Source organism: Ovis canadensis, chromosome 12 (genome assembly GCF_042477335.2).
Source record: "Ovis canadensis isolate MfBH-ARS-UI-01 breed Bighorn chromosome 12, ARS-UI_OviCan_v2, whole genome shotgun sequence".
Lineage (NCBI taxonomy): Eukaryota > Metazoa > Chordata > Mammalia > Artiodactyla > Bovidae > Ovis > Ovis canadensis.
In genome coordinates, this window is record NC_091256.1 from 37,627,566 (window position 1) to 37,650,970 (window position 23,405).

Sequence of the window (23,405 nt, forward strand, 5' to 3'; positions counted from 1 at the left end):
CAGAAGCTCTGATAATTGACCCTAAAGTTAGCTCCAACGTCTGCTGTTTCTTGGTCTCCTGAAGAGGCACCGGCAGCTTTCGTGCTGTGCCTGCCACCGAGTGTCCCTTTGGTGGAGGGAGCAAGAGCGATCTGGGAAGGCATGCAGCTACAGCCCCGGTCAACTGCTGGGGATCCTTGAGGAATGGTGGACGGGAAAGATGACTAGGAAAGAAGACGGCACTCGCTGGCTAGGGCCTCACCTCTTTTGATGATCACCACTTACTTCCCAAAGTCAAACCCTACGAAGACAGTTGCTCAGGTTGGGCCCACCTGAGATAATCTAGGATAATCTCCCTATTGTCAGGTCAGTTGATTCAGTTCAGTTGCTCAGTCGTGTCTCTTTGCGACCCCATGAATCGCAGCACGCCAGGCCTCCCTGTCCATCACCAACCCCCAGAGTTCACTCAGACTCACATCCATCGAGTCCATGATGCCATCCAGCCATCTCATCCTCTGTCGTCCCCAATTTAAATCTGAAAAATCCTTCTTGGCAGTACCTAGATTAGTGCTTGATTAAATAACCAGGCATCTCAGGATGCTGTAAAAAAATACCACAGGCTGTGTATCTTAAACAACATTTATTTCTCATGGTTCTGGAGGCTGGGACATCCAAGACCAAGGTGCCAGCAGATCCAGTGTCCGGTGAGAATGGCAGCATTCCTGGGGTATCCTCACAGAGTGCACTAGACTTTTCCTTTTATCAGGATGCTAAGTTCATGCAGCCCCTCCCTCATGTAAACCTAATCACCTTCCAAAGGCCCCACCTCCAAATACTATCACACTGGGGATTAGGGTGTCGACACGAACTTTAGGGGGACACAAATATTCAGTCCACAACACAACAGGACAAGAATATGGGGGACTGGCGGGGCATCTGCGGAATTCTGTCTACCACACAGGTCCTCTGACATTTCATCCATGTTTTCTCTATTCACTGTTAGTCTGAAAGGCACAATATGTTCTGCTATCTACCTTCCTTTCTTGCTAGAATTTACTACTCATAAAAATGTCTAAGGAAATGTGACCACTCGTTTGCTCACCTGTATCTTCTAATAAATGAAGCAGTTTTACTAAGCAAAATGAGGTCCTAAACAATTCACGAACTTGGTAACATATTAATGTGCAGGCTGGGGCTACATAACTTTACATCCTGTAACTCAATGTATATAACCATATGAAGAATCTGAAATAAAATGAGGACACAAACAGCCTGTCCGAAGCTCTAGGTAAAGGTACAAGTTTCTATCACCAAGGCCTCTAAGATCTTTTATAAAAAGTCTTAATTCTATGTCAAAGACCACCACAAAAATCACAAATTGCAAAACTGAGCAAAGAAATATTTAATCACATGGCTGGTAAAGAAATTATTTTTCAGCAGAGTATGATATTCCAATGACTTAGGAACTTGAAACACAGCTGTTAATGACATAAAAAACTAAAGCCAGTAAAAAGCTTAGAGTCAAAAAGTTTAATTTTATTACAATTATTTTTAAAGTCAACTATGATCTTGACAAATATCATGAGTAAGTCTATAGCAAGTCTCTAATTTCTGAGATACAAAAGACAATAAATATAGATTCAAATCTCAGCCTACAAACAAGAATCTAAATCTACCTGTAGTGTAGTGTGGTTTCAATATTTCAAAGATACGGTGCTACGAGGAATCATACCATCAAGTTATTATTGCTCACTGACAACCATCAGACAGTTCTTCACAGACAATACACAGTGTGTGGTGCCTTTGGGCCTCCATCAAAGTCCCCCGAGGGCCTGCTGCTCTGGGGGACAATCAGAGATGGCACCGTGGTGGCACTGGTCCTTCTGGTGGGAGGACAGGGGTGTGGCAGGTGCTGAAACACTCCACCGGAAGCAGAGCAAGGAGCCGACCTCCCAGTAGTCCAATAAGTGGTCCCATTTCTTGCAGAGAACAGGATTGTCACCATGGACTTTTCGGAGTACAACACAGGGCACCTTGCCCAGCGCGGCGCATCAGCTTCCTGCCAAGCTCTGTTCCAGCGAGCTGAGCATCCTTCACCAACAGTGGCTGCTCCAAGCCTTCATCTTCTTCCAGAGCTCCTTCCTCACGGCTTTCACGTTACTCTGACATTAAAATGAGTCTTGAGAAATTTCTGCCACAAACGATCACACTGTTTCTTCTTAGTGGTAACAGATTAATTCTTCATGAACTAAACCTCTGCAAAGTTTCAGGCCAAGCTCCTTTGTCTTGGTTTAATTCTTGGGTATAGCTGTTGAAAGAATTTTTAAAATATTTACATATGCACAGACATGGGAGTATAACACACCTTCAAAGAAATTAGGGGGCTGGGGGTGGGGGTGGGACGTTGATGTCATAGGAGAGAAATTAAACCAAAGAAAGGACTCTCTGCCATGTGAGGCAACCAGAGTAGCTGGATACCTCTTGTTGTCATAGGGGTTCCCTCAACAGGAACACCCCTGGTGCAGTGATATAAGATCTGGGATGTCTCAGAGCATTCACTTCCTCTACACAGCCTACTGAACTGCAAATCAAGTCCAACAAGGACCACAAAGAACTAGAAGTGACTTGCAATATGCTATAAGCTCCAACATGGAGAACTTCTGTTCTGAGGGAAAAGATAAGGAGTTGAAAAGTCTCTTTGAACTTTATGCACAATGGACGTCACGTGGCGTCAAGGGACTGGAGACCGTCATGGACGAAATGCCACAGACTAAAAGACTACAGATTTGAGGGAGGATACGTGGAGGTTTTTTGTTTTAGGATCTCGTGCTTTTGTGTTTTCCATAACAAGAGCCGGGAAGGAGAGTGTTCATGAAGCCAAGAGCAAGTCAGACTAGTCACTCAACTGGCAAACAAAACCAAACCCTTCCTCCCGCCTCCTCCTCCTGCAAACAAAGGGGAAAAAAAGAAAACCGAGTCGGACTTCAAGCCAAAGCTGAAAAGTTAACTGAGGGATCAATGTTATATCAAGGACTGCTTCTCTCTGTGAGGAAAGATACTTGGCCAATACAGTCTTCAAAACTTGTGTGTGAGCCTCTGACTAAAAATTCAACATTTAGGCAATTTCCTTTTCAAAAAAACTTCAAAAGAAACCCAAGGAAGTTGTGTAGAGGCCACCTAGGAAATCTTTCTACCCAGGAAAGATTTCCAAAGGACTAAGAATGTTTAAATGTTAGATTAAAATGAAAATCTTCAATCCAGTCCACTGATTTCAGAACCTGTGAAAGCCATACACAGGAGGAGAGCTTGGTATCTGACCAAGTGCTTCCACACTTGGGAACGAATCATTCTCCCCACGTTTCAGTAACCACTGGACCTCTCTGTTAGAAAATTAAAGTAAGACCCAAATAATCAACTACTTCTAAGGGGCAGAGCTTTCCACAAGAAACTATAAGAAGTAAAAGTACACATTTGCTCTTGGTGTTCATTAAAGAAGGAAAGTGGCTGCATGTAAGATTATGCTTCTCTGGCACTAAAGTCTTTGTAGAAGCAAACAGGAGGACTCAAAAGAGAAGCATCTCTATATTTCTACTTTTGTCTGGTAATTTGAAAAGCTTTTTTGAATGGCTTTTTTTTTTTTCTTCCATTTTCATTACAATCAGATGAATAAATATTATCCAAACCCCAAATGTTTAACTTAATAATAAATTTTGTTCCCAGGAAGACAGGCATCAAGATGAAAGTGAAAGTGAAGGTCGCTCAGTTGTGTCTGACTCTTTGCGATCCCATGGACTATACAGTCCATGGAATTCTCCAGGCCAGAAAACTGGAGTGTGTAGCCTTTCCCTTCTCCAGGGGATCTTCCAGGTCTCCTGCATTATAGGCAGATTCTTTACCAGCTGAGCCACAAGGGAAGCCCAAGAATACTGGAGTGGGTAGCCTATCCCTTCTCCAGCAGATCTTCCCAACCCAGGAATCAAACCAGGGTCTCCTGCATTGCAGGCAGATTCTTTACCAACTGAGCTATGAGAGAGTCAAGATGTATGAAGTCATTTATACTGTACATCAAACAACAAAGGAGAAGAATGAGTCAGAATGAGGAGACGTGGGCCAGAATCCAAGCTCCAGATCCCAACACTGAAGTCATCTTAGCCATCTCCCCAGAGAGTAATGCCCGGGCAGAGGGACACTCCCAGATGCACCCTGGTTTAGGACCTCAAGCTGGGCAGAAGCTCTCTGAAGGCACAGACCATGCTGGCCTGACAAATGATGAAAATACAGTAAAAATATCTCCCATTTGCTGTACATTAGACTCTGTCCAACTATACTAGCCTTTCCCTGAAAATACCCCCAGAATGCCTGCCCAAAGAGTGTAGCCCTTTCAGACTAATATAGATATGTTATTGGTTTATATGTGCTGATATGATTTGATTACTTTGTTGGTTTACATGAAACAAAATTCAATGGTAGAGCAAGAACAAAGAATCTTGCCTCTGGTGCCCTGTTCAAACTCTCTAGCAGATTCACAAATCCCAACTTAAATACAAAATGTATTTCAAATTTCATAAGCTCAATTCCCATCACATTGTCCAATTATCTTCACTCTATTTATAAATGAAGATGGAACCCCAGACTTCTAGGGGCTGGTAAACCTGTAAATATGCTATTGATCATAATAGGAATCACTGGAAATGAGGTTCTGGGTCTAAATTTAAGACTATCAAAAATGTTAAATTCCACTTATTAACAAAGGGCAGCAGGCTGCACTGAAGCTACAATACACAGCCGTTTTCCCCAAGCCCCTCTCTGACACACATAAAGACATGATTCACTTACTCCCAGCAAATTGCGTGGAACATATCCTTCCTTGTCGTTCAGGCGGGCCCACCACCATTCAATCTCATCTTCGTCTTCCCTGCGCACAATTGTCATGCAGTCTCCTTCTTTCATGGGCAGCTCGTCGTCATTCTGAGGTTCATAGTCCCAAAGTGCATAAATGACCCCTTTATTCATTATGCCCATTTTCTCCTGAACTCCTAAAATCATGTAAGATACAGCACAGAGTAAGTAACTCAGAGGATACCATGCTCAGAACCTGCAGCTCCATGAAACTAAATGAGAAGTAATGGGGACCTGCTGGAATGGGAGAAACTACTACATTAAACATTCAATAAATAAACTTCCTGGGGCTGGGGAAGGAGAGGAATGCCAGCAGGGTACAAGGAACATATAAAAGACAAGTTAATGTATGCTATTAGCTTTGAACTAGCTCTAAAATTAACCAACACTTTATAAGCAGCTCTCAAAACTACTCTCACTCAGAATACAAAAACAATTACAAACCCAGGAATGAAAAAAACAACTGTTCAAGTCTAGAATATTAAAAAAGTGAATGAGACATCTGTCACATTTTAGCAGACTCACTAACTGTAATGACCAAGGGACTGTGGGATCATTTTTGTTCTCTACCTAAAACTTACAGCAGGCAGAGAAAAAAGATCAAAATGTTGTCCCTGTTAAAGTGGTTTCTATTAATTTCCAAATAAGGAAAGATGGAAGAAATAAATATATATAATGTTAGAATGCAGAAAGAGGGACAGGTATTAGGATATAAAAGTCTATGTATAGTCAACTTGAATGAGAATCAGAATTCTAAGTCACTGGAGTCCACAAACTGGGGGAAGGAAAAAAAAATCCCCAAATGCTCACTTTTTACCAGAGTTAACAACAGATGTGCAGATGAACTAGGACTGCAGGTTTCATCTTTCTCCATTTATACCTCCCCATCCTCTAAGGTGACGCTAACAAGGAGTCACAATCATCAACAGGCAGGCAACACAGAGGAAGGGGAAGAGGAATTAAGACAACAATCTCCTGAGCAAGGCAGACCTCATTATTATTATTTTCACTTTTTTAGAAAAGCCAGAAAAATGCCTGCTTGCTTATGAACAGTCAGGTCTTTCGACTTCCGTGAGCCTAACTATCAGCCCTGAACCTATTGCTCCTGTGTCAGTTAAGGGTGTTGCACATGCTACCTGTCTCTCACTCTGGGCAAAGCTAGAAATTAAATCAGTCTTTTCCAACAGAAGGCTCTGACCCTGATCTAGAGGGTCAGGTTTCTACTCATGGGGACAAGGGAATTTCCAACTTTCCTGCTTATATAAGACATGCAAAATATGAGAGATTCACAAGGACAATAAGACTTGATACAACCATGATTCCACTAAGTTTTAAAGCTGGCCAGATGTGTTATCTGTTTGGGATGGAATGATGCGCTCAAAATAACAACTCGAGTCTCAATTCCAGGAAATCATTAGGCATGAAAGACAATTTCTCATTGTTTATCAAACCAAGAGTTACAAATTATTGTTTTAAACAGTTTCTGAGGGCCTAAAAACATGCTCCACCTCACTGGTAATTTGGGAAATGCAAACTAAAGCCACAGTGGGACAGGATTCCAAACCCACCTGGCAACTACTTCTAGGGACACCAGGAGACGGAGGACAAAAATGGTCACCAGGGCGGAAGGAAGGGAGCAAGGAAGAGAGAGGGAGGGAGGGAGGAACGAAGCGGGAAAACAACCCAATGTCCGCCCGAAGTAAAATGGGAATACAGCTCGCGGGAGAGTCCCAAAATGGAACAGCAGCACAGTGGAGAGAAACGTCAGCTACAGGCAACACCACGGTGACTCAAAAGCCACAGTGAATGAGAAAGTCAGCTACAGGCAACACCACGGTGACTCAAAAGCCACAGTGAATGAGAACGGAAGCCAGGCATCACTAGTACCGTTTCTTCTATATGAAGGTCCGAAACGGGCAGATAAACAGTATTAGTTGTAGGAGTCATACAGAGGTGATTTAACTATTGTTATCAATTCCAGGGGGCAGTCACCAAAGACGTGAGAGGGGCTATGTCAGGAGAGGGGGCCCCACTGATGGCTGAGGGAGCTCAAGGGCTGTTTCCCAGGCTGGATACCTGGATGCTTTACTGTGTTCAGTCTAGTAGCATCAGTATTTAAACTACACATCAGAACTCTTCTCAGTATCCACGATACATTTCACAAAATGTCCTTAAATGTTTTTAAAAATCACATTCCTTACTTAAATATAACTCAATCACCAGTATGAGCTATATTTTTTCAATATATGTTTTTAATAAAACAAAACACATATTACATAACACTGATTTTTAAATACAATAATACATCAAAATTATTCTTTGATCTAGAGTTCAGAACACAAACAGTAAATGATCATAATATCAACAATGAAAACTAAGAGCTGAGAGATAAAGAAGAGAACCTGCAGTCTGTGGTTCTTCCTCTGACTCTCGCCCTTCTCTCCTAGAGCGTGAAAACAGGCCTAGTCACACCCTGAGCACAGCCAGAGAAGACATTTCACCTTGGGCATCTTCCCATGTCTGATGCCTGAGTGGTTTGGGGTCCTGGGACCTACCGCCTCATTTGTCTCTGGCTTTATCGCTTCTCCCTTCCTCGCAAGCCAGTCTAAAAACAAATACTAACCTCAACTTCTAAGATTTGTTAGAATTTTTCCCTGTAAATAACAACGCCAACCAACATCTATCCATCTAAAACCTCAAGTTCATTTTTCTCTGGGTACAGCACTGATGTTATTATCCATTAGAATCATAAACTCAAAAATAAGAGAACAAAAGAGTCCAAAAATTAGCTCTGAAGTACATTCAGACAAGTCTGAATCAGATTTATCTACTTTGTGACAAGTCTGATTTAGCAGGAAAACTTGAATCAGTTGGATTCTTACTCCAACAATGCATTTCTCTTGATCATCTTAGAACGGGGGAGGAGAGTTCTGCGTACTTATGTGCAAAGATACAGCAAGATACAGCATCATTTGCCAAGTACTGAGGTCTTACTAGAGGATCTTTTGATGGTCAAAAGCTATTAATCCCGATAGATGCAATGCTGCATCACTGTCTTTTGTTGGTAAAGATGTCCCTGACAATAGCTGCTTCTAGACACACACGGGCACACACACACACACAAAAGCTGCATTCACATTTGAGATCAAGGCTGCCCTATTTTCAATGCCTAGGACAATGTACCAACACAAAATGCTTTCCCAAATAATAAGTGAAAGTCGTTCAGTCGTGTCTGACTCTGCGACCTCATGGACTACACAGTCCATGGAATTCTCCAGGCCAGAATGCTGGCGTGGGTAGCCTTTCCCTTTTCCAGGGGGTCTTCCCAAGCCCAGGGATCGAACCCAGGTTTCCTGCATTGCAGACGGATTCTTTACCAGCTGAGCCACAAGGGAAGCCAAGAATACTGAAGTGGGTAGCCTATCCCTTCTCCAACGGATCATCCCAACCCAGGAACCAAACCAGGGTCTCCTGCATTGCAGGCGGATTCCTTACCAACTGAGCTATCAGGGAACCCCCAAATAATAAGAACACTTATCAAATGATGCCCTAGAGATACAGGATACACGAATGCAGTAATCAATACGTGTGTATCGAGTTGCTCCATACCATACAGAAATTGCGAGCACTGGGTATAGCCTTCTTCCATCTCCTCGCACTTATCGGCAGCCGTCTGCATGTCACTGTAGGTCATGGCAAACACAGCAGCTCCTGACTCCACCAAGAACTTACACACCTGGACGTTGTTACAGGAGGCAGCGCAATGCAGGGGAGTCCTGTGGAGAAGGACACAGCAAGGGCTAGAGACGGATTCCCAAACTGAATGACAACTGCTATGACAGAGTGTCTGTAAAGAGAGTTCTCAAGTCTGTCATCTACCAAGCCCCTCCTGAGAACCTTTCACACAGATTTTTGAAAATCAGTTAAACCCAGATATCTGGGCCCATCTGAGAATTACAGAGCCACAAAGATAAATGTCAGCGTGCGGGACCACACCAGGGCCCGGGCAGCACAGCAGGTGAGAGCAATCAAGGACATGGACGTGTCTGATCATCTAAAGCAGGATACAACATATTTAGTTCACGCTCTGCAGCATCCAGTCTAATTATTTCTGCCACAGTGGAGGTTATAATCCTTTAAATAACAGGTCTTTCCTCAAAACATGCACCTTTAAAGATCCCTTTTGAAGGAACTAAGTTGCACCTAAAGAACTCCCTTAGTCCAACACTCAAAATCCTTACTAAAACTTAATTGGGAAAAAAAAAAAAAAAGCCAATTCAATCTGGATCAGAAAAAATGACTGTAAAATACACATCTCAATCTCTGATGAGCAGATACTTATGAATACCATGACAGAGAATCTTCTCTAGCATCTCAAATGTTTTGTAATGTATTATAAATGACTCCAGATTCATAGTAAAGGTGGAAGAGTCAGGACCACTGCTCAAACTCAGAAGACAGGCTTGAAGACATTAATCAGGCCCTGAAGTACATGAAATTTCACTTCTTTACCCTCTTCCTTCCCTCCTCGTCATTTTATTCCCTTTGGGTCTTTCAGAACAGAAGTTTATTTCCTATCACCCATCCCAAACACTGTGTTCAATAGTTTGGTGAATATTACTATAGATTTTGAACTGCATGGCTTTTTTAATAGTGAACAATTATACATAATCTAAACTCCCAATATCAGGAAAACAAAGGCATTATGACACATTAAGAATTTGTTTTGCTTATGGTATAAAGTTAAACTAAAAAAGTAGGCATAAAAAAGACAAATACTACATGTTATCACTTATATGCAGAATCTAAAAAATAAATAAATGAATACAAGAAAACATGTAGACTCACAGATACAGAGAACAAACTAGTGTTACCAGTGCGGAAAGTGCAGCAAGGAAGACAAGAAGACAGGGATGAGGGACTCGGAGAGACAGACTACTATGTATGAAATAAATACAGCACGGGCAACAGAGCCAATATTTTAGAAATAACTAAGCAGAGTATAATCTATAAAACCTTTGAATTCCTATGTTATACACCTGAAACTAATAGAATATTGCAACTCAACTATATCTCAATTTAAAAAAACAAAACTCCACTGAGAGCTAAACTAAAAAAACAAAGAGACATGAAAAGCTATATATATATATACACACACATTCATAAATGAGCTTGAAGGAAATATATTAAAATACTGACGGTAGGGTACACATGGCTTGTTTTCCTCATTTCTCTATTTTTGCATGTTTCCATATTGGGCTCATATTTTATACATATTCATTTTTTTAAACTGGAACCAAAATGCTTCTCAGAGTATCATTTATAACAAAACAAAAAATTGGAAAAACAATCTAAACATCTAACAAGAAGGAGACAGTCACAGTAAATGAGTCACAGCCAAGTGGTAGAAGAGGCTTTTTTGAATCTATGCATATGGGTGCCTGCAATTTATCTGCAATGTAAACTTTATATCACAATTATTTCCATATCAAGAGAAGAAACAGCCTACAAAATTAAAATACTTGAATAAACATGGTGTGATTTACAACTTAAAAAAATTTTCCATATAGAAAGAAGTAAATTTTTGGTATTTTCCACTCCCCAAAAAAGCATACCATAATTTAAAATTTTATTTTTTCAAAAAATGAAATACAAAATTTCCTATCCATTCAATTATCCTGATAACTTCAGTTATCAGAAGTAACAGTAACTTATTTGGGCCTTTGATATTATTTGTTAATAATAATGTATTATCTTATAAACAATAATATTCATCAATTGCAATAGTATCTCCTAGGATTTATCCACAAACCAGTTCCACAAAATGCTCCATGAAAAATGGATTCCACAGTCAAAAATATTTGGGAAAGGTTATAAATTATTCAATATGATCCCCTCTTAAGAGACACATGGTAGTTTCAGGGAGGTGGAAGGAAATGCTTAAATGAGCATTTCTCAGATCTGCTGAAACATGCCAGTGAACTGTGTACCACTTTGGGACATTTCTTATTTTTATTATTTAACTACTAAACTTCTAAAACTCCATCTGCTTCCAGAACAGGAGTGAGAGGACTGTTACCATGAGGACATGTTAATTCCTTGAAAGCTCTCCCACGTCTCTCCTTTTAGATTATAAACAGCATGAGGACACGCACTGACATACTTCTCTGCCTTCCAGAAGCACCTACAGCACTGCTCCTCTGCTGCCTACACGGCAGATACAACTGAAGCCAGAATGGAGTTTAAAAGAAAAGCTTACCATCCATCACTGTCAGCAGCATTGACATTTACACCAAACTGTACCAGGAATTTCACAATTTCAGTGTGACCTGCACACACAGCGTTGTGAAGAGCTGTAATACCTTCATCATTAGGCAGGCTTGGGTCGTCAACCTATAACGTCAATAAGAAGGGCGACTGTTACTCAAATTTCTCGTTGCCCGAATGATCAAATATTAGCTGGCTCTTTAGGACTAAGAGAACTGAAAGAGACTCTTGTAGTAATTTTTTTTTTTCAAGAAAATAATAATTAAAACCTACAGAAGCCAAAAAACTGTACCAAGAACAGTTCTAGAAGATAGACATTAAGTAGGCACTCACTATAAAAAGGTTTTTTAAAAACTGAAAAAGTCCCAGCAACTATAACCTTACAGTCATTTTTGTTTATTTATCCTCCAACTTCCCACCACAAATTAGTGTCTAAGCAGAAGTCACATTTGCCATAAAGAGAAAGAAAGGTCAAACTAAAAATATTTTAAATAGCAGGCTTCTGAAAAGTAGGGACCACAATTGAACCACTGCAGAGTACAAATCCATACATGAACAATTTTTAAAGGCGGGTCATGATCTCCCTGGGAGAGCAAAGTACCCCAGACAAAACTGAACGTCCACATTATTGAAATTGTTACAGCCACAGTCTTAAAACAGAGAAGCTGGTTGTGGAGCATGCTCAAGAGTTCCTCTCAACAAACCCAACTCCCAAAAGAGAAAACAATGTAAATTACAGTAGCTTTCTGATCAGAGCTTTAAAACAAAATACAAGGTCATATTTATGAAATTAACTAATCCAGTCATACCTCATAAATAATTCTCTGTACAAGGTCAAATTCTCCCTCCAACGAGGAATCTAGAAGCAAAGCAAGAGGGTTGAATTTCACCCTCATTCCATGCGCAATCCGCTCGGAACCAGTTTTACGCAAGTTTGTCCTTTTGCCCTGCAGAAGAAACACAGGGAAGATTTAGGAGACCAAAAAACAACAAAAAGGAGAGGAGTAACATCTCAGCTGAGTTAGTAAAAAGAACTTTAAAATATATATATTTAGCAGATTTTATTAAAGTGTAACATTATGCTAGAAAGTATATAAATCATAATACATAGCTTAATATTTATATATGCACATAACAGAGTGGAAAGAACTTAACTCTTTAAAACTTAGTGTCACATTTGGGTAACACTGGGCTAAGAGTAAAATCTGTAAAGCAGACTGGATATTTGTCGAGGATCAAAATTAGCCAAGACTGGTCTTTAAATTACCTAATATAGTAGAACAAACCCCACATGATTAATCTGTGCAAGAGCACAAACTCTAAATTGTGATAGCTGACATTTATTGAATGATTATTCTTTTATTCTTCACGAAAACTCTATTATCCCATTTTACAGATAAGGAAATTGAGGCACACAGCCTGTAAACATCAGTCAGAGACAGAATCAAATCCAAGTAATCAGGCTTCTGCAAAATCCTTCCTTTTAGCCATTTCACAACATAAAGCCTCTTGTAGGGTTGGAGGAAAAGTATAAGGAAAAATATAAAGATCAGTCTGACTTAGATAAACCAGGGAAGAATCCTACCAGTCTTAAAATGCAATCACTATTTTACATTTGAAAATTTAACTGTATTCCAAGATATACGAATAAATTATCACGTCTTCTCTACATTTTAATACATCAGGCTTAAAAAAACTAGGCAACCAGATCTAACACTCTCTCTAAGATAGGTTTCTTAAACACAACCAACAGAGTAGAAACATTTCCTAGGGTATGATATACCACACTTCTTTCTTTTATTTCAGATGTGGAAACTACTGAGTTTTGAAAAACATTAAGTGGCAATCAATATATTTCACAAATGTACAGTGGTTAAAATGCTGTCTCTTGAAAAAAAAAGAAGTGTAAATATTACATGGCAGCGATAATACAACTCATAAATAGTACAGCCATATCCACTTTCAAACAAAAGTACAAAACAGAGGCTTCTACTTAAATACGCGCTAAGAAGGAAAAACTTTATAAATCCCTTTCCTAGGAAGAGAATAACAGGATCTCTTAGGAACACTAAGAGAATCATGCCTCAGAACTCAGAAGCATGAATTTGTTTAAAAAAAAAGAAAAAACAAGTATTAAGTTCTATTTTAAAACATTTCCCCTTACAATTCAATGTTCACTGTCTCAAACTTTTAAACAAATGTTGACTGTAAACTAGTAGCTAAAGCAACCTGCGTGAACTTCCAGATGTTCAAGCTGGTTTTAGAAAAGGCAGAGGAACCAGAGATCAAATTGCCAACACTGCTGGATCATCGAAAAAGCAAGAGAGTTCCAGAAAAACATCTATTTCTGCTTTATTGACTATGCCAAAGCCTTTGACTGTCTGGATCACAAGAAACTGTGGACAATTCTGAAAGAGATGGCAACACCAGACCACCTGACCTGCCTCTTGAGAAACCTATATGCAGGTCAGGAAGCAACAGTTAGTACTGGACATGGAACAACAGACTGGTTCCATATAGGAAAAGGAGGACGTCAAGGCTGTCACCCTGCTTATTTAACTTATATGCAGAGTACATCATGAGAAACGCTGGGCTGAAAGAAGCACAAGGTGGAATCAAGATTGCCAGGAGAAATATCAATAACCTCAGATATGCAGACGACACCACCCTTATGGCAGAAAGTGAAGAGGAACTAAAAAGCCTCTTGATGAAAGTGAAAGAGGAGAGTGAAAAAGTTGGCTTAAAGCTCAACATTCAGAAAACGAAGATAATGGCATCCGGTCCCATCACTTCATGGGAAATAGATGGGGAAACAGTGGAAACAGTGTCAGACTTTATTTTGGGGGGCTCCAAATCACTGCAGATGGTGACTGCAGCCATGAAGTTAAAAGACGCTTACTTCTTGGAAGAAAAGTTATGACCAACCTAGATAGCATATTCAAAAGCAGAGACATTACTTTGCCGATTAAGGTCCGTCTAGTCAAGGCTATGGTTTTTCCAGTGGTCATGTATGGATGTGAGAGTTGGACGTGAAGAAAGCTGAGTGCTGAAGAATTGATGCTTTTGAACTGTGGTGTTGGAGAAGACTCTTGAGAGTCCCTTGGACTGCGAGGAGATCCAACCAGTCCATTCTGAAGGAGATCAGCCGTGGGATTTCTTTGGAAGGAATGATGCTGAAGCTGAAACTCCAGTACTTTGGTCACCTCATTGAAGAGTTGACTCATTGGAAAAGACCCTGATGCTGGGAGGGATTGAGGGCAGGAGGAGAAGGGGACGACAGAGGATGAGATGGCTGGATGGCATCACTGACTCATGAGTCTGAGTGAACTCCGGGAGATGGTGATGGACAGGGAGGCCTGGTGTGCTGCGATTCATGGGGTCGCAAAGAGACACGACTGAGCAACTGAACTGAAAGCAACGTTGGATAATCATTATTTTTGAATACTACCACATATAAAGATGTAATAAGGGATCAAATGCATAAAACACTTAAAAAAAATCTTTAGCAATATTTATTTAATTTTTTTGGCCACGTGGCATGTGGGATCCTAGTTCCCCAACAAGGGATCAAAAACCCATGCCTCCCGTATGGAAGCGAGGAGTCTTAACCACTGGATCGCCAGGATGGTACCTAGATCAGTTTTTTAGAAATCCTTATAATATACTATGTTGCCTTTGCCCAGGTTTTAAAAATTCATAGCTTGCATTCCTACTGAAATAAAACTGACTTCAAATTAAACTCTGAAAAAACTGACTTTAAAGACATTCTCACTACTTCAAAGAGGCATAATAAACTCCCAAAGAAAAGCTTAATATTTGGAAGGAGTCTGGGAGACATGTCCAAGTCAAGATACACAAAGCTTTAGAATAGCTTCATGTCATCTAAAATGTATGGAATGCGCAAAAGCAGATCTAAGAGGGAGCTTTCTTTACACACTTACCCCAGGAAACAAGGAAAACCTCAAATAAACAACCTAATCTTATATCTAATGCAACTAGAGAAAGAAGAACAAAGAAAACCCTATGTCAGCAGAAGGAATCACAAAGATTAGAGCAGAAATAAAGAAACAGAGATAAAGAAAACAACAGAAAAGATGAATGGAACCAAAAGCTGGTTCTTCAAAAAGGTAAAATTGATAAACCTTTAGCCAGACTCATCAAGAAAAAAGGGAGAGGGCGCAAATCAATAAAACTAGAAACGAAAGACAGATGTTACCACTGACACCACAGGAATACCAACGACCTTGAGAGACTACTACAAACAATTCATGCCAATAATATGGACAACCTGGAAGAAATGGACAAATTCTTAGAAAGGTACAATCTTCCAAGGCTGAACCAGGACGAAATAGAAAATATGAACAGACCAACTACAACTGCTGAAACAGAATAAATGTCAGAGCACAAGGAAACCTGAGGGATCACTATGATACTGGGAGATTTCAAACCAGGCTGAAGGTGAGGATGAGGCTAAAGACTGTATACCCCACTCTCTCCTACGCCCCAATTCAAGCAGAACCCAATTCTTCCAGAACCATTACAATTTTATTGATGTCGGAAGTTGGAGGCTCCATCTAAACATGACACTGAAAACCTGGAAATAAATTTCAACACTAGAAAAAGTCAAGTTTGAAAGAGTGATGTCACCAACAAGAAGTTAAATCATCTGCCTTATTTCACAGTGCTAAACTAATGATCAAAAATTCCAGACGCAGTCTTTTCATTCCCAGTGTTGCTTACCTAACATGCATGCAACACCAGCTACAGAAGAAACAGCAGACGTGGTATTTATAGGTATAAGAACAAAACTTTTGTTTCCTTCATAAAGAAAGGGGTTCTTCCTAAAAAGTGAAAATGTTCATGATACTGAATATACTGCAGTTTGATAACATTTGTAAGATCCACTCTGTGCCAAGAGAATTGCAAAGTGAAGACATTTGTTACAATCAGCAGTTTAAACACAGATCTTCATTTGTGAATGGCTGTAAGTACTCGCTGGTGTTTTGCTGAGTTGTGACCATCAGCCACCCAGAAAGCTGTGACAAGATAAAAGCTTTCTGCAATGAAAGGTTTTACTTACAGGAGGCAGAGAAACCTGCCCGGTGATCTCAGGCGGACACAAGCTCACAGAGTCTTCTCCCGGGCCTTCTGGTTCCCCAGATGGGTATGGTGGGGGTGGGTAGGGGGGGTACTCCTCCAGGTACACTTCCAGCAGAGGGGGAGCCTCTGGGTTTGGTTCTTCCACACTGTTCTGGAAATTCGGGCTGCTGTCTGGGACTCCTTCAGGCACATACTCGAGGCCTGCAGAAGGAGCTGGCGCGTCACTGCTCTCTGTATTGGCACTCCCGGCCTCCTCCGGGGATGCCGGCTCAGAAACCAGAGGGACCACCTCCTTCTCTGGCTCCACAGGCAAATATGGGTTCTGGATCTCCAGCGGGCTTTCTGGGCTGGCAGTCCCAGAAGCAGACTTGGATGGGTAAGCTGGGACAGAAATGGTCTCCATGGCGGCGATGGTGGTCCTCTGATACAGAAGTTTCTGAATATTCGGCCCATTAGGACCCTCGGGTTCTGTGATAGAGCTGCGTTTCTTTAGCGGCCGTGGGGCGTTCGACAGTTTCTTTCGTAGGGCTTCCAGGTCAGCATCACTCTGGTTTCGGTAAGGATTAGATAGGAAAGGCAGTAATTTGGTCGGGCTGAGCGGCCGAGGAATCCTTTCATTTTCGTGGGTCTCCTGAACTGAAGAAACAGGCTCTGTTTCGGGTTCTGGGCTGCCAGATTTGCCCTGGTTATTGGAATAAATGTTCTCTGGGAGCTGCTGTTGGTTCTGAGCAGCAGCAATCACAGGCTTCCCATACACTAATTGGAATGGGGGGGGGGGGGGGAAAGCTTTGATTAATATTAAACAAAACTAGCAAATAACAGACAGAAGTAACAATAATTAAAGCCTCTTTTAATTTCACAGTTATTACATAAATACCCTTCAATACAACTAATTTTTAAGAATAACAAACAGAGCAAAGTTTCCACCATTGCATAATACATTTAGGTTAAATCAAAACCCTCACTGATTGTAAACAGGCCCCATTATTTTATGTATCAATAAGAAAACGCTGCCAAGTACAACTGTAAGAAATCACTTACATAGCATCCACATTTAAATTGCTGAAATGTAAAATACATAAATAAATAAAATGTCAAACTGTGAAAAAGATTTAGAATTAATGGAAACTGGGGATCCTTTCATGTGTCCAAATTAAAACTAAACATGCGCGATCCCATCTTTTACAGTAAATCAATGGGAGAAATCATCTGGCTCATAAAATTATTAATAACCACCTATATTTACCAAAATTAGTCCCCTTAGACATTCTATCACCATTATCTAATTCCCAAATTATTACATGAGCAGTTCACACCAAAGACTCATGAGAAGAGAAAGATGAAGCATGCATACAAATTCTCTGCTGTGTAATTACTTCCACAACATTTGGGCCCACAATTGCATGCTTATTTCATAACTAGAAAGCCTTTTCATTCATTTAAAACATACTGAATTTTATTCTAGTCCCATAAAGTAATGACTCTTAGAAAGGACCCAACAAATGACCAGACCATGCACCTTTAACACAAAGTAACCTTTTGATGTTTCATATTTAAGTAGTAGCTGTGTCCTCATTAGAACAACTTAAAATATAGTAGAGAGCATTAAAAAAAAAAAAAAAAAGCCATTCACAGAGGCAGCTGTCGAATCCTCTATGCCCCAAGAACATCTGGTCAGACCTCGAGCGAAGACACAGCCTTCTGCACGGTAATTACCCACAGGCACTCTTCCCCCCTCACCAAGGGGCTTGTCCGTGAACAGGAAACAAACACACATGGGAAATTCAACACAGGAGGTGATGTCATCCCTGGATTCATTTATTTCATTTTACTCATATTTTATCTACCTATCATTTTCAGCTACCACAACAGCTGGCATTTAGCACAAACTCCTTTAAACTCCCCATGTAGAACAGGAAAAAAGTGAAAGTGAAGTCAGTCGCTCAGTTGTGTCTGACTCTTTGCGAACCCGTGGACTGTAGCCCACCAGGCTCCCCTGTCCATGGGGATTCTCCAGGCCAGAAAACTGGAGTGGATAGCCATTTCCTTCTCCAGGGGATCTTTCCAACCCAGGGATCAAACCCGGGTCTCCTGCTTTGCAGGCAGATTCTGTACCGTCTGAGCCACCAGGGAAGCCCGATGCAGAACAGAAGCCATACTGAAACAAAACTCTTAGGACAAAAGCATCAGTCAAAGCAGGTACCAGTCACCGTACTGTTTACAGAGAGAGGGCAGCTCCAGCAAAGGACAGAAACACATCCACGCAGGTGAAGATGAGACCCAGAATCTTACCGCTTGGAAAGTGGGGTGCTCGGGGATGGGGCTTGGTCAGCGCGCTCTGCACGGCCTGTTGGAAGTTTTTCCCAGGAGCCTGGTGCTGTGTGTACATGGAGTATATGGAGCTGGCGGCCACTGTCTGGGGTTTTCTGAAGGGTGGAAGGAGGGCATCCTTGGAAGGCTGAGGCGTGAAGGGTCGGACAGCGGCAGCAGGGGGACTCTCTTGTTTAGAACCTGGAGGAAGGGTCTGGTCTGCTGGGCCCACTGAAGGCCCGCCAGGGGCCAGCAGGCCCCTCTGCTGCTGCACAGTGGGTTTGGGTTTACCTCCCATGGAAGCAACAGCTGCTGACAACTGCGGAGCAGGTCCATCTGGCTTCATGTCGGATGGTGACTGGTTAGTTTGTCCGAAATAAGGCAAATTTATCTGTTTTGGTTTTGATGGGACAGGAGGTGGTACCTTAGCCACATTTTTATTTGCAGCCTGTAAATACACACACACATATCCAGTTAAAATACTGTGTAACTGGGTACATGGAATGTTCTAGATAACCTAAGTTTTACAAGTGTCAATATAGACTGAAAAGATTAGCTCTACATTGAAAGGTCATTACAAAGTTTTAAATCTCTGACTTTAACCACATGTAAAAGGACCTTCAGTAATGCAATACAATTCCTATACCCGGTACGACTTCCTCCAAGTCACCCCTTCCTATTGGGGCAACTGTTTAAGTGTCCACTTGAAAACCTTTTAATTGCCATTTTACATATTCACAGATGGCACCAATAACTGAAAACCATTCCTGTTCAGTGGAACTTCATGCAATCTGGGCCGTGTTGTAAAAAGAAAAAAAAAAAAAAAAAACTCCTAACTGGATCACACAGCCACAGCCTGCTTGTCAAAGGTTAGGATTCTAACAGTTATGGAAGATTTACCATCAAATTGCTTGATATTGCTTTAACCCCAAATTTTGAAGAGACAACGTAACTAAGCAGTGTGAACACAATGTTCTTTAATGTACTTCTATTTTTTAGAGAGTCGCACCAAATAAGACCCACAAGCCAGTCAGTCATGCCCCTCCTGTATGATGGGAGACCACAAATGCACTCAAGTAACAAAACTGAAAATAACAGAATGCACTTTTATTTTCTAATCTTCCAGACTTTGTTTCTTTACTCTCCTTCACATTAATACTTTCTCTTTTGAAAAACGCACAAAGAATTACTATTAAATGTTAAAATTGGGACGTCCTCACATACCTGAGCATCCCGCAGGATATCTTCACTGCTCTGGTTCTTCCTCAGGGTTCCGAAGGCAGGTGGGGTGGCAGACTGGTCCACGGTGTCAAACATCGAAAAGGGACGCACTTTCTTCTCCTTCTCCCGCAACGGAACCTCTCCATCATCCACTGAAGAAGACAGAAAAAAAAAAAAAATCACTCTAATAATCAAACTGCTTGTGATAAAAATTTCTTATTCACGTTACTCCCTCCACAATCTCTTTGAAATCCTATAGTCACTAAATGCTCTATTTTTAAATTAAGTTGATTAAGGAACAACCCCACACTACAATGCTAGTACCTTAATTCCCTGGCTAAAGGCAGCTGTTCTAGAAATAAACATGGTCCCTGGTTTTAACACACTAGAAAGTAGCAATCTAAAAAAGAATACTTAGAGCCCTCAGACATCCAAAAGAGAATACTCAGGAACAGCACAAGTAAACCTCACCTTGGTCTGGAACATTCCCAGAGCTTTTAGACACAGAGGCAGAGGCTTGGCTAGAGAAAAGATCTGCATTCGGAGGAGTCCAATCAGGGCCAAGCAGATGGATTTTAGAGCCTAGAACATGGAAAAGTAGCTGCAATAACCCGGCATGCTAAGGAGATTCTTAATCGTTCCCTCTGCTGCTAAGATGTTTAATCCCGTGAAAGTGAAAGTTGCTCAGTTGTGTCTGACCCTCTGCGACCCCATGGACTATATATATACAGTCCATGGAATTCTCCAGGCCAGAATACTAGAATGGATAGCCTTTCCCTTCTCCAGGGGATCTTCCCAAACGCAGGGCTCCCGCATTTTAGGCAGATTCTTTACCAGCTGAGCCACAAGGAAAGCCCTTAATCTCTAAAAATCGGTTTAAATCTCAGACTCACAACAAGCCCAGTAAACTTACTTAGAAACATCAGATTTTATACTTGTATTAAAAATGTAAGAGTGTTCTCGTTTACTTAAAATAATCACGATCAACACAAACTCTGCCTGAAGCAGCAAGGACATGACTTCTCACAGGGTAAGGAAACATCACCATCACACCCAGAAAACGACTTCCAATTTAGCAAACCAAGGGCTTGCTGGTGTGTCTTATGTAACCGCCACAAGTGATGTATGCACAACCAAAGCAAAAACGCAGGCTTTCAGCCCGTGACTCTGACCACAGTCTTGGATTAATCAAAATATTCAACTGTTTTCTACACTGGCATTTAAGTTTCAAAGCCACAGCCTTTCCTTTACAGAAGTAACTCTTTCTACAAGAAAACCCAGACTACGTAGCATTACTGCGTCACAGTGGTAATTCCAGCAAAACAATAAATAATTTTAAAGTTAGCTATTATTTACACATGAGAGTGGCTAGGGAAAAGACACAATTCTAGTTTTCTCTCCTGAATGATAAGCTCATTAAAGGATATTTTCACCCAGCTTTTCCTACAACTCTCCTTTCATTTTCTCCTCTTATTAATATAACACTCTGGCGTGCACCTCCACCCTCCAAAATATCTGAGGACTACACACAGAAAGCAAAGGTCACTAACACAAGGAGCCTCTATTACCTTCACTTTTTAAAAAAAAATTATTATTTTTTTATAATTGAAGGATAATTGCTTTACAGAATTTTGTCTTCTGTCAAACTTCAACATGAATCAGCCGTAGGTATACAGTATCCTCTCCCTTTTGAACCTCCCTCCTTTTACCTTCACTTTTATCTCCTAGTGTTTCCTTTTATTCTAAACATATCCTTAGGCAAATTCTCACGCAGAAGCACATATGAATAGTAAACACCAACCATCAACAGAGTGGACCCACCACCTCGGTCTCTGAAGATGACACCACTAACACATATCTGGCCTTTTTACACAACAGGGAAGGTTCTCAAGCTGTTAACATCAGATCAAAATTTCTTTATTAATGAGAAGAAATTCAAGCCAATTTTTAGGTTTTCAAAAACCTGACCTATTTTATTTCATTTCCTGAGCAGAACTGTATTATTGAGCATTAAGAAAATTATCATTTCTTAACCCCAAAGAACACAAACAGGTTTTTAGAATTTCAACATGAACAAGGAATAAATAGGAAGACACCTTTAAAACTCAAAACTTGGGGGGGGGTGGAGGGGAAGGGAATCTAAAACCCGAGGGAAAATCACAGTGAGCAGGGGAACAGCTAGGCCATGGAAGGACTAGGGAGTGCCTGATTTTACCTTTCGCTTGCGAGGAGGCCCCAGATCTCATGTTGGGCAGCGTCTGGACTTTCATGGGCCCCTCGGAAGCCTGCGTGGCCCCAGGCCCATCGGGCAGGGCTGGCTTCACCAGAAGTTCAGGCCGCGACGGGATCCGGGGCATAGTCGACGACTGGATGTAGGGACCGACTGCCGCCACGCGACTCTGCCCCGACGCCCCTGGCTGGGGCACGTGTCCATCAGACGAGACCTTATTCAGAGAAAGCACAAGGCCTTTAGTATTGCAAGTCAGACCAGATCCAACTCAGAAAAGCCTGTGACACCGTGATCATTTTAACTGCTAAAATCCAGCACTTTCAGGATCTAGCCATTGAGTGTACCAGAAACATCCCCCGACAAAAAGAGCCCCAGGTGAAGTCTCACCCACACTTCATTACAAGAATTAGAAAGAAGAGCAGAGCTACGGAGGGGATTATATTAGAAGTACAAGAGTGGACTCTCTTTCAAGGAGCCACAAGGTCCTGTCTCTTTTCCGAGGATGTGCCCAGCAGTGTTTCTGAAATATGCAAGCACTGACCTCACTGGGATGGTCACTGTCCCCTCCTCCTGGCCCTGGCCAACCGCGCACTTACTGGAAGGTTCTCTTTCTGCTGCAGGGCCGCCTTCTTCTTCCACAGCCGGTCCCTGAGCTCATTAACACGCTTGTCCATCACCGCCACTTCTGAATTGCGCTTATTCAAACACTCCCTCTGTTGTTGCAGCTTGGCATTCTGCTCCTGGTTCAGTTTGTTTCTTAACTGAATAAAATTAGGGGAGAAAAAGGTAGCCAAGGAGTAGGCAGAAAAATTTCTCAAACAGATAATCACACGGTTCACTATTATATAATTTCTAAAAATGTAAGGTCCCTCCACACTTCTCATCTCATGGTTTAAAATGAAGTGTCCACAGACCACTGGCTGTGGTCACAATGAACGCCTCAAGTTTCCTGTTTGAGGTATCATGAAGTTTATTCTGGATTCTGTGGAGTTTAGGTCTTCCTCCCCATCCCCACCCCTTTAAGGAAAAGAGGTGGAAATCCAGGACTTCCTGCCCTGTATGTGGACGATGCTATGGTGCTGGAGATGAGGTGCCACCGAAATGTCACAAGAGGCCACTGTTTACCTGAAGCTCCTTGTAGAGCCGGTCGAGCTCAGCCACCGCGGACTGGTTGTCATGGTGACCATCAATCCTGCCGTTCTTCAACATCTCCAGCTGTCTTGTAAGTTCCTCTACTTTTGACACAGCCAGAACAAGCTCCCTCTGCTTTTGCTGGAACAAACTATTCATCTGTTCAATTTCCTCCACTAAAGTAAGAACAAGAAAAGCAACAATTGTTGAAAAGAAAAATGAGAAGGGATCACTTCCCAGGCAACCTAAGATGTACCATAAACTTTCT

At 41.4% G+C, this 23,405-nt stretch overlaps 1 protein-coding gene across 5 annotated transcripts in view; it reads right to left on the minus strand.

Annotated features, from left to right (window-relative positions):
- Positions 1–604: 604 nt before the first annotated feature.
- TP53BP2 (tumor protein p53 binding protein 2) overlaps positions 605–23,405 on the minus strand; it is a 67,530-nt gene continuing 44,729 nt past the window's right edge. For 3 of the 5 annotated variants that reach the window (XM_069544643.1, XM_069544646.1, XM_069544645.1), the window contains exons 7-18: positions 23,132–23,313; positions 22,603–22,767; positions 21,992–22,220; positions 20,248–20,358; positions 19,780–19,928; positions 18,538–19,003; positions 16,226–17,001; positions 11,955–12,092; positions 11,138–11,271; positions 8,488–8,654; positions 4,816–5,015; positions 605–2,287 (exon numbers count right to left, since the gene is read on the minus strand). In XM_069544643.1, coding sequence (XP_069400744.1) covers positions 2,246–2,287; positions 4,816–5,015; positions 8,488–8,654; positions 11,138–11,271; positions 11,955–12,092; positions 16,226–17,001; positions 18,538–19,003; positions 19,780–19,928; positions 20,248–20,358; positions 21,992–22,220; positions 22,603–22,767; positions 23,132–23,313 — 2,759 coding nt within the window. In that variant the 3' untranslated portion in view covers positions 605–2,245. The remainder of the gene's footprint in view (positions 2,288–4,815; positions 5,016–8,487; positions 8,655–11,137; positions 11,272–11,954; positions 12,093–16,225; positions 17,002–18,537; positions 19,004–19,779; positions 19,929–20,247; positions 20,359–21,991; positions 22,221–22,602; positions 22,768–23,131; positions 23,314–23,405) is intronic. The other 2 variants (XM_069544647.1, XM_069544648.1) reach the window with 1 other exon arrangement.